Source organism: Pleurodeles waltl, chromosome 7 (assembly GCF_031143425.1).
Source record: "Pleurodeles waltl isolate 20211129_DDA chromosome 7, aPleWal1.hap1.20221129, whole genome shotgun sequence".
NCBI lineage: Eukaryota > Metazoa > Chordata > Amphibia > Caudata > Salamandridae > Pleurodeles > Pleurodeles waltl.
In genome coordinates, this window is record NC_090446.1 from 1,102,995,301 (window position 1) to 1,103,008,478 (window position 13,178).

The 13,178-nt window shown below is 46.3% G+C and overlaps 1 protein-coding gene across 2 annotated transcripts in view; it reads right to left on the reverse strand.

Annotated features, from left to right (window-relative positions):
* SPAG9 (sperm associated antigen 9) overlaps nt 1-13,178 on the reverse strand; it is a 1,094,694-nt gene that overhangs the window by 207,955 nt on the left and 873,561 nt on the right. For both annotated transcript variants that reach the window (XM_069200034.1, XM_069200033.1), the window contains exon 28: nt 11,631-11,807. In XM_069200034.1, the coding sequence (XP_069056135.1) occupies nt 11,631-11,807 (177 nt within the window). The remainder of the gene's footprint in view (nt 1-11,630; nt 11,808-13,178) is intronic.

Genomic DNA, 13,178 nt, shown 5'->3' on the forward strand with positions numbered 1-13,178 from the left:
GCCTACCTAACAAAGGAACATTATATATTTCATGTTTTACATTCTGTTGAGGGCAGAAGAGCTCCACCACACAAGTTATTTCTACCCTTTTCTCAACAAACATTTCAACGGTTCAACCTTCCAAGCTATTTCTTCGACAAATCTGGAGTAACATTTCTCTAATCAAGAAAAAATATTTGAGCTTTCTTTAGTTATTAGGTTCTGAAGCGAATACAGCTTTTCTGTGCATATATACCCTCTTTTTGATTCCATCTTTGTCTATTACATGCCCCAATATGATAGGTAATCAACACACAATTACTATTAATTCTTTTTAAGTCAATCAATTAACTTTCAGCCTCTCCAAGATATTCTTGGCACACTAATGATCTCATCCTTCGTAGAAAATAAAATGTCAACTTAAAAAAAGGAGACAATAATATGCCATTTAAAAATCTTCCTGATTATCTGGGAACACCCAGGCTGCCAAAGCCAAGCTGTACCAAACCAAATAACATGCAACATAATTGTTAAACCCCCAATTGTTTATCAAAAGACATCAAATGCTTGGAATCTGGATGACGAACCACTGGGCGATAGATAGGCAGAGGAGAGATCAATAGCACAAAAAAAAAAATAAGATCACCTCCCATATTAATTACCTCTAAACATTTACTAATGGTTGCTGGACCACCCAAATATAAGCATGCAAATCTCTTGAAAATACACACTTACATCAAAAACAAGATTAGTTACTAAAAAAAAAGCCAGCACAAACCATAATGAAAATTCAGTTTCTTCAAATGATTCCTTCTTCCAACAAACTCCCAATTTCCATTAAATTCAGAACCAGTCTCACTGTGTGCTAAAAGCACTGCACCTTGTTTCAATCGGACTATAAGCTTAACTCTTAAAAAAAAAAAACCTGTTCATCTGTAAATATCTCAAGGAACAAGGAGAAAATATTGTCATCGTGTATCATAATTCCCCACAAACTGCGTGTCCCTGTCTACATTAGGAACCAATGAAAACCGGGTCTATTTCACCTTTGTACACTTCCTCACTGTGCTTTGATCCTTCAAAGTGATTCTCCTAACACCAATTGATTATTTGGGTTCTTACTTCAATCTGTTATCTTAAGTTCACTTTCTTTAAAGATTTTAAACATATAAATCCTATTTACAAACCATTTACAAACCACTCCGACCATTTCATCGTATTTTACATTTTTGTCATTCAGTGACATCTCTGCCATCCATTCTGTTCACATAAAAACATTTGTTAACACACTCCTCAATATTTTTCACAGTCTGTACTCTTCACACCTACACATGTACAAAAGGTCTATTTCATTCGCATCTACAACACAAATAATTCTTGACAATACAACTTGGAATGTTAATTAAACTTCATACATTTGCAAATCAGAAATCCCTCACTTTTTGATCAACTGTTTTCTTACTTTTGACAATGTGTAAAGAACAAAGGGGGAAGAGAGGACAAGGCTGCCCAAGATGGCATCCTCCCAGTCATGTAATAACAACAACACAAAGCAATCTGGGCTGAGAGCAGTCCCAAGGAAGGAACCTAATAAGGAAATCCACTAGTTCTGGCTTTAGATGTATCTGGATTCTTCTAACAAATTAAGACAAACCCTTACCTGCCAACCTAGGTGGCATGCTTCATCATCAGGTTATCACACATGCCCATCAGTGTGTTAGGGGAACAAGGGTGGACTGGCTTCCTTCTTTTACAGGAAGTAGTTTGTTGTACTGGGTGAATTCACCTTTCATGAGGTGAGGGATTCTAAAGAAATATTTAAAATACCCAACAATAACCCCCATAATCTACGTTTTTCTGGGATTTTCAGAAAAATACTAAAACAAAGTTGGCATTGTTGGGTTAATTATTGTTCCTTAATCTTTTGGGTCATATGTCTCAGCCGATTTTATGGCGCATCAAGGCTTCTTGTCTATCTTCAGAACCATGATCCATACTCTTAGTCAATACTCATTCAGGATCATGCATAAGCGCCCACTAAGGCCTAAAGCATCTGCTACTCCCTTTGGCATCCCTTCTGGCAAATAGTTACTGTAAGATATAAACTGAATAAGACGGACACAAAGAAAAAAACACTTATGTGCAAGTCAGTGGTCTTCATTCCGGGATTATCCATGATACCGGAGTTCAACATAAAAAACATTTAGACAATGGCAAGATAAAATATATAGTGTACTGCAGGGCCATGAAAGAAAGTGACAGCAAATACCACTGTAAAGCACACAACACAACTGCACCCCACACTGTGTTATCTAAAGCAGCCAGACATAGCTTCATTTTCTGACCCTATGTTTAGGAACTTATTGTCCCACGGAAGGAAAATACTAGGCATACTCTGTAATCAAACACTGACTTTTTAAAGATATAATATGGTGTAGGTTTCCTGCTGTGGTGGTTGCCGTACCCACACAGTCAAGTAGAGTTGCCTGCCACTTATTCATTGTGATTTACCTTTGTGTATGAGAGAATTTAACAGTTATGAGGTTTTGATGCCAAGTTCCAGTGCAGGGAGTGTATGCATGACATAAGGCTCCAGGGACGTGGGGATGTCATGGGTTCCTAAATATAGGTTGAAGTACAAGGAAAAGTACGAAAATAAGTGTATTTAAAAATATAATGAACATTAAAATAAATTAAAGTAAATTTTATTTTAAATGTAGGACAAAATCCAAAAATGCGACAGCACTATTAACTTAGTTTTAAGTATAAGTTACTTACCTTCAGTAATGATATATCTGGTAGAAACATTCTAGTTGCAGATTCCTTGGCTTAGAACTTTCTCACAGAGACTTTATTCGAGCAATACCCTTGGGCGTCAATAGGTGGCATCAGTTGACCCCGTGGGCGTCGTAGTCGCCATGATGACATCGGGAGTAGTACATAGATGCCGCCTAAGCCCAGTGATGTCAGTTTCTTTTCACGACTTTCCACGCCAAAGCACAGAGCCGCAAAGAACACTGAAATTGGTGCGCCAGAGCTAAGGCCCCGAATTGGGAAACCCTTTCACTAGAAGTCAGTTTGCAAGCAGGGCAGATGGGTGGGTCTGTAAGGAATCTGCAACTAGAATATGTCTCTACCAGATAAATCGTTACCGAAGGTAAGTAACTTGTTCGTCTGATAGAGACTTCTAGTTGCAGATTCCTTACCTTAGAATAGATACCCAAGCAATACCATCCTCAGACGTTGGCTGCGAACCAAGATCATACTAGAAAGTTTTGCAGGACCGAACAACCAAAGTAGCCGCCCTGACTGTTCAGGCAATAATGTTTAGCAAACGTGTGCAAGGATGCCCACGTAGCTGCCTGGCAGATATCCAAGGACAGGAACTCTGTATGCTAACGCAGTGGAAGCAGCAGTTGCTCAGGTGGAATGAGCGCGCAAGCCCTCAGGGGGTTGCTCCTGTGCCAGAGCGTAGCACATCTTGATGCAAAGAAGAACCCCTTGTGAGATGGTATATTTTTGCACCGCCTTACCTTTCTTCGCACCCACATATCCAACAAAGAGTTGATCGTCCACCAGGAAATCTTTAGTACAATTGAGATATAAGGCAAACGCTCTTTTTCGATCAAGGCGGTCGAGTCTCTCCTCCTCATGAGAAGGATGTGGAGGAATGTTAAAGTAGGCAAGGTGATGGACTGGCCTACATGAAAAGGAGTAACAACTTGGGGAAGGAAGCAAGGCTTAGTGTGTAACACCACTTTGTCAGGGTGCACAGACAGAAATGGGGGCTTAGAAGAAAGAGCTTGAAGTTCACTCACTCTGTGAGCAGAAGTGATGGCAGCAAGAAAAACAGTTTAGATAGTAAGGCGCCATAAGGGACAATTGTGTATCAGGTCAAAGGGAGTACACAGTAAGTAAGTACAAGACTGAGGTCCCACTGAGGCTTGATAAACAGAGTGGGAGGAAACAAATCGGTGAGGCCCTTAAGAAATCGACTAACAATAGGAGACTTAAAGAGTCAGAAAGAGGAGCAGAGAGGGGATCAACAGATTTGTAGGTACACCATGCTACAAATTTATGCCAACAGGCATATACCGTTTTGGTGGAGGGACGTCTGGCTGCCAAGGTAACATCACTGACTTCGGGTGGAAGGTCAAAAGCTGTAAACTGCTGCCGCTCAATCTCCACGCATGAAGGGGGATTTTGGACAGGTTCGGGTGGAGAACCGACCCCTGCTGCTGCAACTGAAGATCCTCCCGAAGGGGCAGTCTCAAAGGAGGATTGGTGGCCATGCTCAACAGCTCTGGAGACCATAATCTACGTGCCCAGTCTGGAGCCACAAAGATGACTTGGGCCCGTCGTTCCTGTTTTTCTTGAGAACTCGGGACAGAAGCGGTATAGGCGGAAAGGAGTACAGGAGGCCGGAGTTCCACTCAAGACGAAAGCGCCTCTGGATGGAGACGCCATTAGTGATCAGTTATGGATTGATGACTGAGTTCGCCTGCTCTTGGGTTCAGAGAGACCGCCAGATGTTGAACCATCAAAGTAATGTCCTGATCTGTCAGCCATGTCCAGAGGCGTAGCGCCTCCTGACAAAGGGTCCATGACCCTACGCCGCCCTGTTTGCTGCAGTACCACATGGCGGTAGTGTTGTCTGTGAATTCTTCCATTACTTTCTCTTTGAGAGAGGGAAGAAATACTTTCAACGCAAGCCTGATCGCCCGGAGCTCCAGAAGATTGATATGGAGCCCAGACTCCGCCAAAGACCAGAGGCCTTTGATCTCTGCCATTCCCATGAGGCTGAGCCACCCAGAAGTAATGCGGCTGTCACTATGGATAGATCTGGTTGGGGAAGGGAGAGGGATCTGTCGCTGACCCAATGCAGATTCAAAAGCCACCGCTGCAGATCTTTTGCAGTCCCCTCTGAGATCTGGAACATGTCGGAGAGATTTCCCAGATGTCGCGCCCACTGGAACTTCAAGTCCCACTGCAGACCCCGCATATGCCATCAGCCTCAGTGTCAGTCTCACCAAAACCCAAGACAGAGGCTGAAAGATTGGAATCATAGCCAGAATATCCTGGACTTGCTTTTCGGGAGGATAGCCCTGAAACTGCACCGGGTCCAGAACTGCTCCGAATGAAAGGGAGAGTCTGAGAGGGTGTCAGGTGTGACTTCGGAACGTTTATAGTGAACCCCAGCGTGTGCAGAAGGTTTGCCGTAACCTGAACGTGGGAGATGACTTTCTGGGGAGAGTCCGCCTTCAACAGCCAGTCGTCGAGGTAGGGGAAGACTGAAACCCCCAACCTGCGCAGATGAGCTGCAACCACGGCCATCACTTTCGTGAACACCAGAGTGCGCTGGTAAGGCCAAAGGGGAGCATGGTAAATTGAAAGTGCTCATGACCTGCCATGAATCAGAGGTAACGTCTGTGGGCAGGCAGGATGGGAATATGGAAATACACGTCCTGCAAGTCCAATGCTAACATCCATTCTTCTGGGTCCAAGGTAGATAGGACCGGAGCCTAGGTGAGCATTTTGAATTTCTCCTTCTTGGGGAAGAGATTGAGGCACCGAAGGTCTAGGATAGATGTAACCCCTTGTCTTTTTTGGACACCGGAAAGTAGCGGTAATAACAACCACAACCTACTTCTGGCACAGGGACCCTCTCTATGGATCTCTTGGCCAAGAGATCCGCAACTTCCTGGTGGAGAAGTGCCAAATGATCCCCTGGTATACGGCTGACTGATGGAGGCATGGCTGGTGTGGCAGATTCGAAAGGGGAGGGGGTAGCCCCTTCGAACAATCTGCAAAACCCACCTGTCGGTAGTGATGGATTCCCAGTGTGGCAGGTGATGATGAATCCTGTTGCCAACTGGACCAGACTAAGGGGACGGTCTAGGAGGGTTTGGAGGCTGCAGCAGGGGAAGGGGTGGACTGGGCAGAACTCTAGTTCCCTGTCCCACAACCTTGTGTGAATCCGCGTCCATGTCCATGCAGCAAATGAACAGCATGGGTGGCACGGTGGCTGGGAAAGTGACGCAATAGGGAACCCCTTCCATGGCCATGAACAGGGCGAAAGGCAGACCGTTGAAGACGAGGGGCAGTGGAAAGGCTGAGGGACCGAGCCGTAGCCTGGGAGTCCTTCAACCTCTCCAAAGCAGAGTCCGCCTCGTCTCCAAAGAGATTAAAGTCATCAAAGGGCATGTCCATGAGAGTCTGTTGGACATCCCCTGAGAAACCAGATGTACGTAACCAAGCGTAGCACCTCAAGGCCATCGTCGTCGCAACCATTCTACTTAGAGAGTCGGTCGTGTCCAGCCCACATCTGATAGTAAACTTTGCCGCGTCTCTCCCATTGGTGGCAGCTTGGAAGACGATAGCACAGGCCTCCTCCAGTATCTGTGGCAGAACTTGCGTGACTGTATCCCTCAGAGAGTGGGTATAGCGGCCCAAAGGGCATGTGGTGTTCACTGACTGCAGCGCAAGACTGGAGGAAGAAAACATCTTCCCAAATTGTTCCAGCCTTTTCGATTCCCTATCCGGAGGTGCGGAAGGGAATGCGCCCAAGGATGAGCATGCCTGGATGGCAAGGTTCTCAGGCGTGGGGTGTTGGGACAGGAATTTAGGGTCGTTCGGGGTGGGCTGATGGCCATGTGCGATAGTGCTGTTCACAGGAGCCCCTGTTTTGGGTCCGGACCAAGTACCCAAAAGGACATTGGTAAGGGCTTCATTGAATGGATGAAGAGGCTCAGATGTGGAAGCCCCTGGTTGAAGCACCTCTTGTCAGGAGATTAGACCTGACCTGAACAGTAGGCAGCTCAAAGCCGAGGACCTCAGCCGCTCTACTGACCACCATGGATTAAGTTGCTCCCTCCGCCGTAGCCATGGTAGGAGGAGATGGCATGCCAGTGTCTGGTGAGGTACCCAAACCACTGGCCTCACCAAACTCCTGTGCCCAATCCAAGTTAGGGTCATCCTGGTAATAATAAGGGCCCAGCGTGCCCTCCAATCCTTCCCCGAATTCTAACCCATAAGAATAAGGGTTAGAATACAACCTGTGGTGAATAGGCCCTATAGAAGACGGAGGCAGCATCACCCAATGCTGGTTTGACTCAAAGTCGTCGGGGATCAGGATTGGGTCGAAGTCAATGGTGGGCACCACTGACGTCGGGAGCGTAGACAATTGAACCAGTGCTGGGGAAGGCCTGAATGGTACGACAGGCGTCGGTGAGGATCAGAGAGCGGATCTGGATTGCACTTTGTAGCCGGAGTCACCGGCGCAAAACCCAATGGCCCCCCGACTGAACCCCCTGGGCCCAAAGGCACTGTAGCGGGGTCGGGCTGCCCAAAAATGAGACGCATGGCCTGATAAAACTCCTTTGTTTAAGCAGGGGTCATCCTAGCTCCTGGAAATTCGGGGAGGTGAGAAGCGGACCCAGAAGCAGGCTTCAAAGACAGAGGCCTCGAGCGTTGAAGCGAAGTCGAAGGGTGACTGGATCTCTTCGACATCTTCTTACCTTGACCAGAGGAATTCGAAGAAGACGAGTGGTGGTGGCTCCGTGACTGGTCTTGAGACCTTCCGCTCGAGTGACACTGCGACCTATGCAGAATTGAGTGCTGGGTCACAATAAGCTTGAGGGACCACTCCCTTAAGGCCTTCAGGTGTATGGCCTGCCACTCGGAGAACAACTTTGGATCGTGGTCTCGCTCCAACAACAACAACTGACATCACTGCGCTGAGGCAGTGTCTATGTACTACTCCAGACAATCACAGTGACTACGAAGCCAACGACGCCCAAGGAGTCGACTGATGCCATCTACCGACGCGCAAGGGTATTTTTCGAAGAAAAAAATCGCCAGATCCAGTCTGACGCCTGGGGAACAGTAGAACTAGTACATCAATACATTGTTTTTGAAGAACTTAGAAACAGAAGAACGCCAGTGTAACAATAAGGGGACAAACCTAGAAAAACTAGGTACATGCTGTAGAAAAGTACCAATGTTTTGGCATGGTTATCCCCACTTTTAACCTGCTGTCAGTGTGTTTTGACAGTGTTCACTGGGATCCCACTAACCAGGACCCCAGTGACTGTGTTCTCTTCCTCTGAATTTGGTTCCTTAGTACTTAGCACACCCCACAATTGGCATACTGGTGCCCCCATATAAGTCCCTAGTATATGGTACTTTGGTGCCAAGGGCATTGGAGCACCATGGGCTCCCCATGGGCTGCAGCATGTATTGTGCCATCCATGGGAGCCCATGCAAAATGTTTCTGCAGGCCTGCCATTGCAGCCTGCATGAAAAGGTGCATGCACCTTTTCACTACAGGTTACTGCACCAGATCACAGTAAGTCAACCCTATTGCAGGCCCTCCTAGCCCAGAGGGCACGGTGCAGGTACCTGTGTGTGAGGGCACCACTGCATGAGCAGAGGTGCCCCTACAAACTCCAGCTCCATTTCCCTAGACTTTGTAAGTGCAGGAAAGCCATTTTACCCATGTACTGGACACCGGTCACTATCTGTGTCTATCTACATAATGGTAACGCCGAACCTGGGCATGTTTGGTATCAAACATGTTTGAATCATACCCCAATACTGTTTCCATGCACTCTGGGGGCTCCGTAGAGGACCCCCATCATTGTTCCTACTCATCTTTTGGGGTTTACGGGCAGCCCGTATTGCTGACACCAAACAGACAGGTTTCCGCCCTCCTGCTGCTTGACCAGCTCAAGCAGAGGAAGGAAGAACAAATAATTTCCTTTGGGAGAGGAAGGCAACACCCTCTCCATTTGGAAATAGATGTTACATGGCTTGGGAGGGGTAGCCTCCCCAAGCCAAAGGTATGCTTTGAAGAGTACATTTGGTGCCCTTCTTGCATGGACTGATTTGCACCAGTCCAGGGACCCCCGGTCTCTGCTCTGAAGCAAAACTGGACAATGGAAAGGGGAGTGACCACTCCGTTGTCGTGGTGCAAAGAGCCACTTGATTCTGCCATCTTGAATCCAAGGTGGGCAGAGGACCCTGGGAGCATCTGAGTGGCCAGGAAAGGCAGGTGACGTCACAACCCCTCCTGGTAGGTGGTCACACTTCTAAGTGACCAATCCCCCATCCTGGGTTATTTAGGGTCTTCCTCCCAGGTGGGTTTTCAGATTCGACATGCACGATTCCAGCAGGACTCCTATGCATCGTTTACTTCATCTTCTGGACACGGGGACTGCAACTGGATCCTCCAGGAACCGACGATCTGCAACTCCAGCAATGACTCTGCTTTGCAACATTGTTTCTCCGGCTCCTTCTAGCAACTGCAAGATTTCCCTAGCTATGCATTCTCTGAGGGAGATGAGTGTTCAGCCTGCACGAAAAGTAAGAAGGAATCTCCACTGGAGTGAACAGCCACTCCCCTGCATCCGCAGGCACCAACTGCAACGACGACAGGTTGGGTGGATCCTCTCTCCTCAGGAACTGCATGGATCCTGCATCACTGGTGGTGGTCTGGAGTGGTCCTCTTTGTGCTCTCTACCAGCTGTCCAACTTGGGAGGCAGTAATCCCTTGCCTCTCCTCGCAGGACAGTGTCCCTTTGCACGGCGACTCTTGCAGCTAGCAAGGCTTGTTTATTCCTCCTCCTAGGGATCTTCAGGCTCTGTGTAGCCCAGTCTCTAGCACTCTTCCCTGCAAAGCACAGTCTCCTCCCTGCTACTCCAGTGATGTGGGACTCCTCTTCAGGTGTGCTGAGTGGGGCTCACTGCGACTCCTGTGCCTGCTGCCTGTGGGTCACCTCTGGGGGCTGCCTCCTCTTCATGTGACTCTCCCAGCTGCTGAGGGTCACCTCGGACTCCCCTCCTTGGGCTGAGACCCCTGGGCTTTGTTGGTCCTCTTCAGCCTTGCAAACCTTCTTCTTCTACTCTTGCATTTGCCCAGGCTTGTTGGTGCAGTTAGTCAGCACCACTGACTGACTGCATGACGACCGCTGACGTGGGATATCACTTGCATTACTTCTGGAACTTCTCTTCTGCTCCTGTGCTGCACTGCTGACTTCCTTCATCCACAGAAGGGTGGGTAGTGGCTCCTGCCACAGCCTCAAACTCAAACAAGGTCCTGGTCCCCCTTATTTTGCAGATCCTCCACTGTCAGGATCCACCTTTGGTTTCTTCCTGTCTTGTTTGGGTCTTGCACAGTCCTCTTCCAAATCTCCTGTGAGTTTGGGGAAAAACCAGGTACTTACCTCTTCTCTCCTGGTCGCCGGGGGGCACTCTGGTACTTGCTGTTTAGGGATTCCTAGTTCCTCCAGCTCCCCTCCACCAATTCCACTTCCTTGGTTGGGGGACTGCCTCTCACATTCCACTTACTTAGTATATGGTTTGGTCTCCCCCTAGGGCCTTCTCTATTTTCTATTGTTTTTACTATTTGCTATTGCTTTCTCTTCTAATCACTGACTCCTAATGTGTATATAATAGCATGTTTACTCACCTCCTAGTGATTTTAGTATTTTAGTACTTGTGCTACTATAAAAAAGGACCTTTATTTTTTTAACACTGTGGGGTTCTTTCATGTGTGTAAGTGCTGTGTGACTGTAGTGGTATTGCATAAGCTTTGCATGTATCCTAGATAAGCCTTGGCTGCTCATCCACAGCTACCTCTAGAGAGCCATGGCTTCCTAGACACTATCTACACCTCACAAATAGGGATACCAGGACCTGGTATAAGGTGATCACCATACATCATGCCAGCTTCCTACACATACCTCCGCCGTGCGGCCAATCAACCAAAATGGGATGCTTTGTGCGAACAATGACAACATACAGAATAGCTAGCTAGAAAAGTATGCAGAGACAAAGTCCAAACTTACAAAAGAGGAAATAAATAATATATTTCAGCTTTTTGTTTTAAATAATGTTACATTTATTTTTTAATTAAAAAAGGTTTAGAGGTTACCAGCATATTTTATCATAATATAATATTTATCTTTTAAATTATGTTTATATTTTTTCGACATTTTATTCATTTTAGATACATAATTAAAAAATGGAAATAAAGTCATTTAATTCAATATTGTTTCCTATAGGTTTCTATTTTAAGTCCCTGTCTCCCATATTTTCCATGGGAGGGTGTTGCAATATCATTGGCTGGACCAGGGGTGCTGGACTTACACTTGTAAGTTTGCCTCCACCCCATGTTTCAGGGGTTGGAGACATACAAGTCTACGCTTTTGAGTAACTTTACTCTTGTAAATGGTGACTCAAAATTTTAAGAGTGAACTTACATGTGTAACTTACTCAAAAGTGGAGATTACCTATGTCAAAAGCCCTTCATGCAGAGAATCTAGGTTTGTTTCTTACTTGGCTGGGGGCAGGACTTTCAATATGGTTGAAGCTTTAAATTGAAATATCCCATTAATATATAGTGAATAACCAGAGCAAAATATGTAAATTTAGGCAGAAGAACTGAAAAAAAAAATATTCACATCTATGGTTCCCAAAAACACATACACTTATGAAGAAAATAATGCTTTCATGGCCATTGAGGCCCATACCGGATAAGCTGTATAAAAATGTAAGTGAGGGACCTAAATGGAGAGACTGCAGTTTAAAGTACTATAAGAGTTCCAAATAATTAAAATGAAAACATATTGTAAACATATTATAAAACTTACCAGGCACAGCGACAAAGAATTTCACAGCATCTCGATGACCATGGAAGCACAGCTGTGCATGTGCCATTGAACAGTATGGTATGAAGGTTCCAGGAGTCACTTTGTCGCTATTTTCATCACCATAAACACGAATCACACTCCCTGGGCGATTTCCTAATCCAACTGGTGCTTTATTGGCTAGGATGAAAGATACATAGTGATGTCAAATGCAACTTAAAGACATTTATACATTTATGTAGTAAAATAAAGTTGCTAAAGGTGCACCACCAATCCACAACAGAAGCATGAAAGAACAAGTTACTTAACCTCGGTAACAAATTATCTGGTAGAGACATGTTCTAGTTGCAGATTCCTTACCTTAGAATTTCCCCCTGGCGTAAGACTGGCTCCTGAGATTTTTCTTCTGAGCAGTCCCCTGCTTACTTTTTACGCACCCCCACATCCCTCTCATGAAGAGGAGAGACTTCACTGTCTGGACCCAAAAACAGTGTTGGTGTCCTACCTCATTCGCACTAAAGATTTCCGGTTGGACCATTAGGCGGCACTGGTCAACTTCCCGTCTGTCGCTGGCGTCGTGGTCGCCGTGATGACGCCACGGTTGTACATAGGTGCCACCCAGGCGCGCTGACGTCAGTGTCTTTTCACCACTTTCTAGGTCAGCAGTGCGAAGCCATGAAGAACACTGAAATTGGTGTGCGGGGACTGAAAGGGGAATCGCTGTGCCTAGAAATCAGTTTATAAGTGGGGAGGATGGGTGGGTCAGTAAGAAATCTGCAACCAGAACATGTCTCTATCAGATAAATAGTTATCGAAGGTAAGTAACTTGTTAATCTGATAGAGACTTCTAGTTGCAGATTCCTAACCTCAGAATAGATACACAAGCAGTACCATCCCCGGTGGTGGGCTGCGAACCAAGATCATACTAAAAGTCTTTCAGGACCATACGACCAAAGTAGCAATCTCTGTGGATCGGACTGTTCAGGCAGTAATGTCTTGTGAACCTGTGCAAGGATGCCCATGTTGCAGCCTGACAGATGTCCAGGACAGGAACTCCGTGTGCTAACACTGTGGTAGCAGCGGTTTCTAAGGTGGAGTGCGCATGCAAGCCCTAAGGGGTTAATTCTTTGCCAAAGCGTAGCACTTTTTGATGCAGAGCAGTACCCATCACAAGATGGTATGCTTCTCCACTGCCTTCCCTTTCTTCGCACCCACATATCCAACAAAGAGTGGATCGTCGAACCGGAAATCTTTAGTGCGAATGAGGTAGAACACCAAGGCTCTTTTTGGGACCAGAGCGTGGAGTCTCTCCTCTTCATGAGAGGGATGTGGGGGTGCGTAAAAAGTAAGCAAAGTGATGGACCGGCCTACATGAAAAGGCTTAACAACCTAAAGGAGGAAGGATGCCCTTGTACGGAGCACCACTTTGTCATTGTGGACAGACAGAAATGGTGGCTTGGAAAAAAGAGCTTGAAGCTCACTCTTTCTGAAAGTGATTCTGAGGAACCGCATGAGATAATTGTGCAGCAGCTCAAAAGGGGCACACATAAG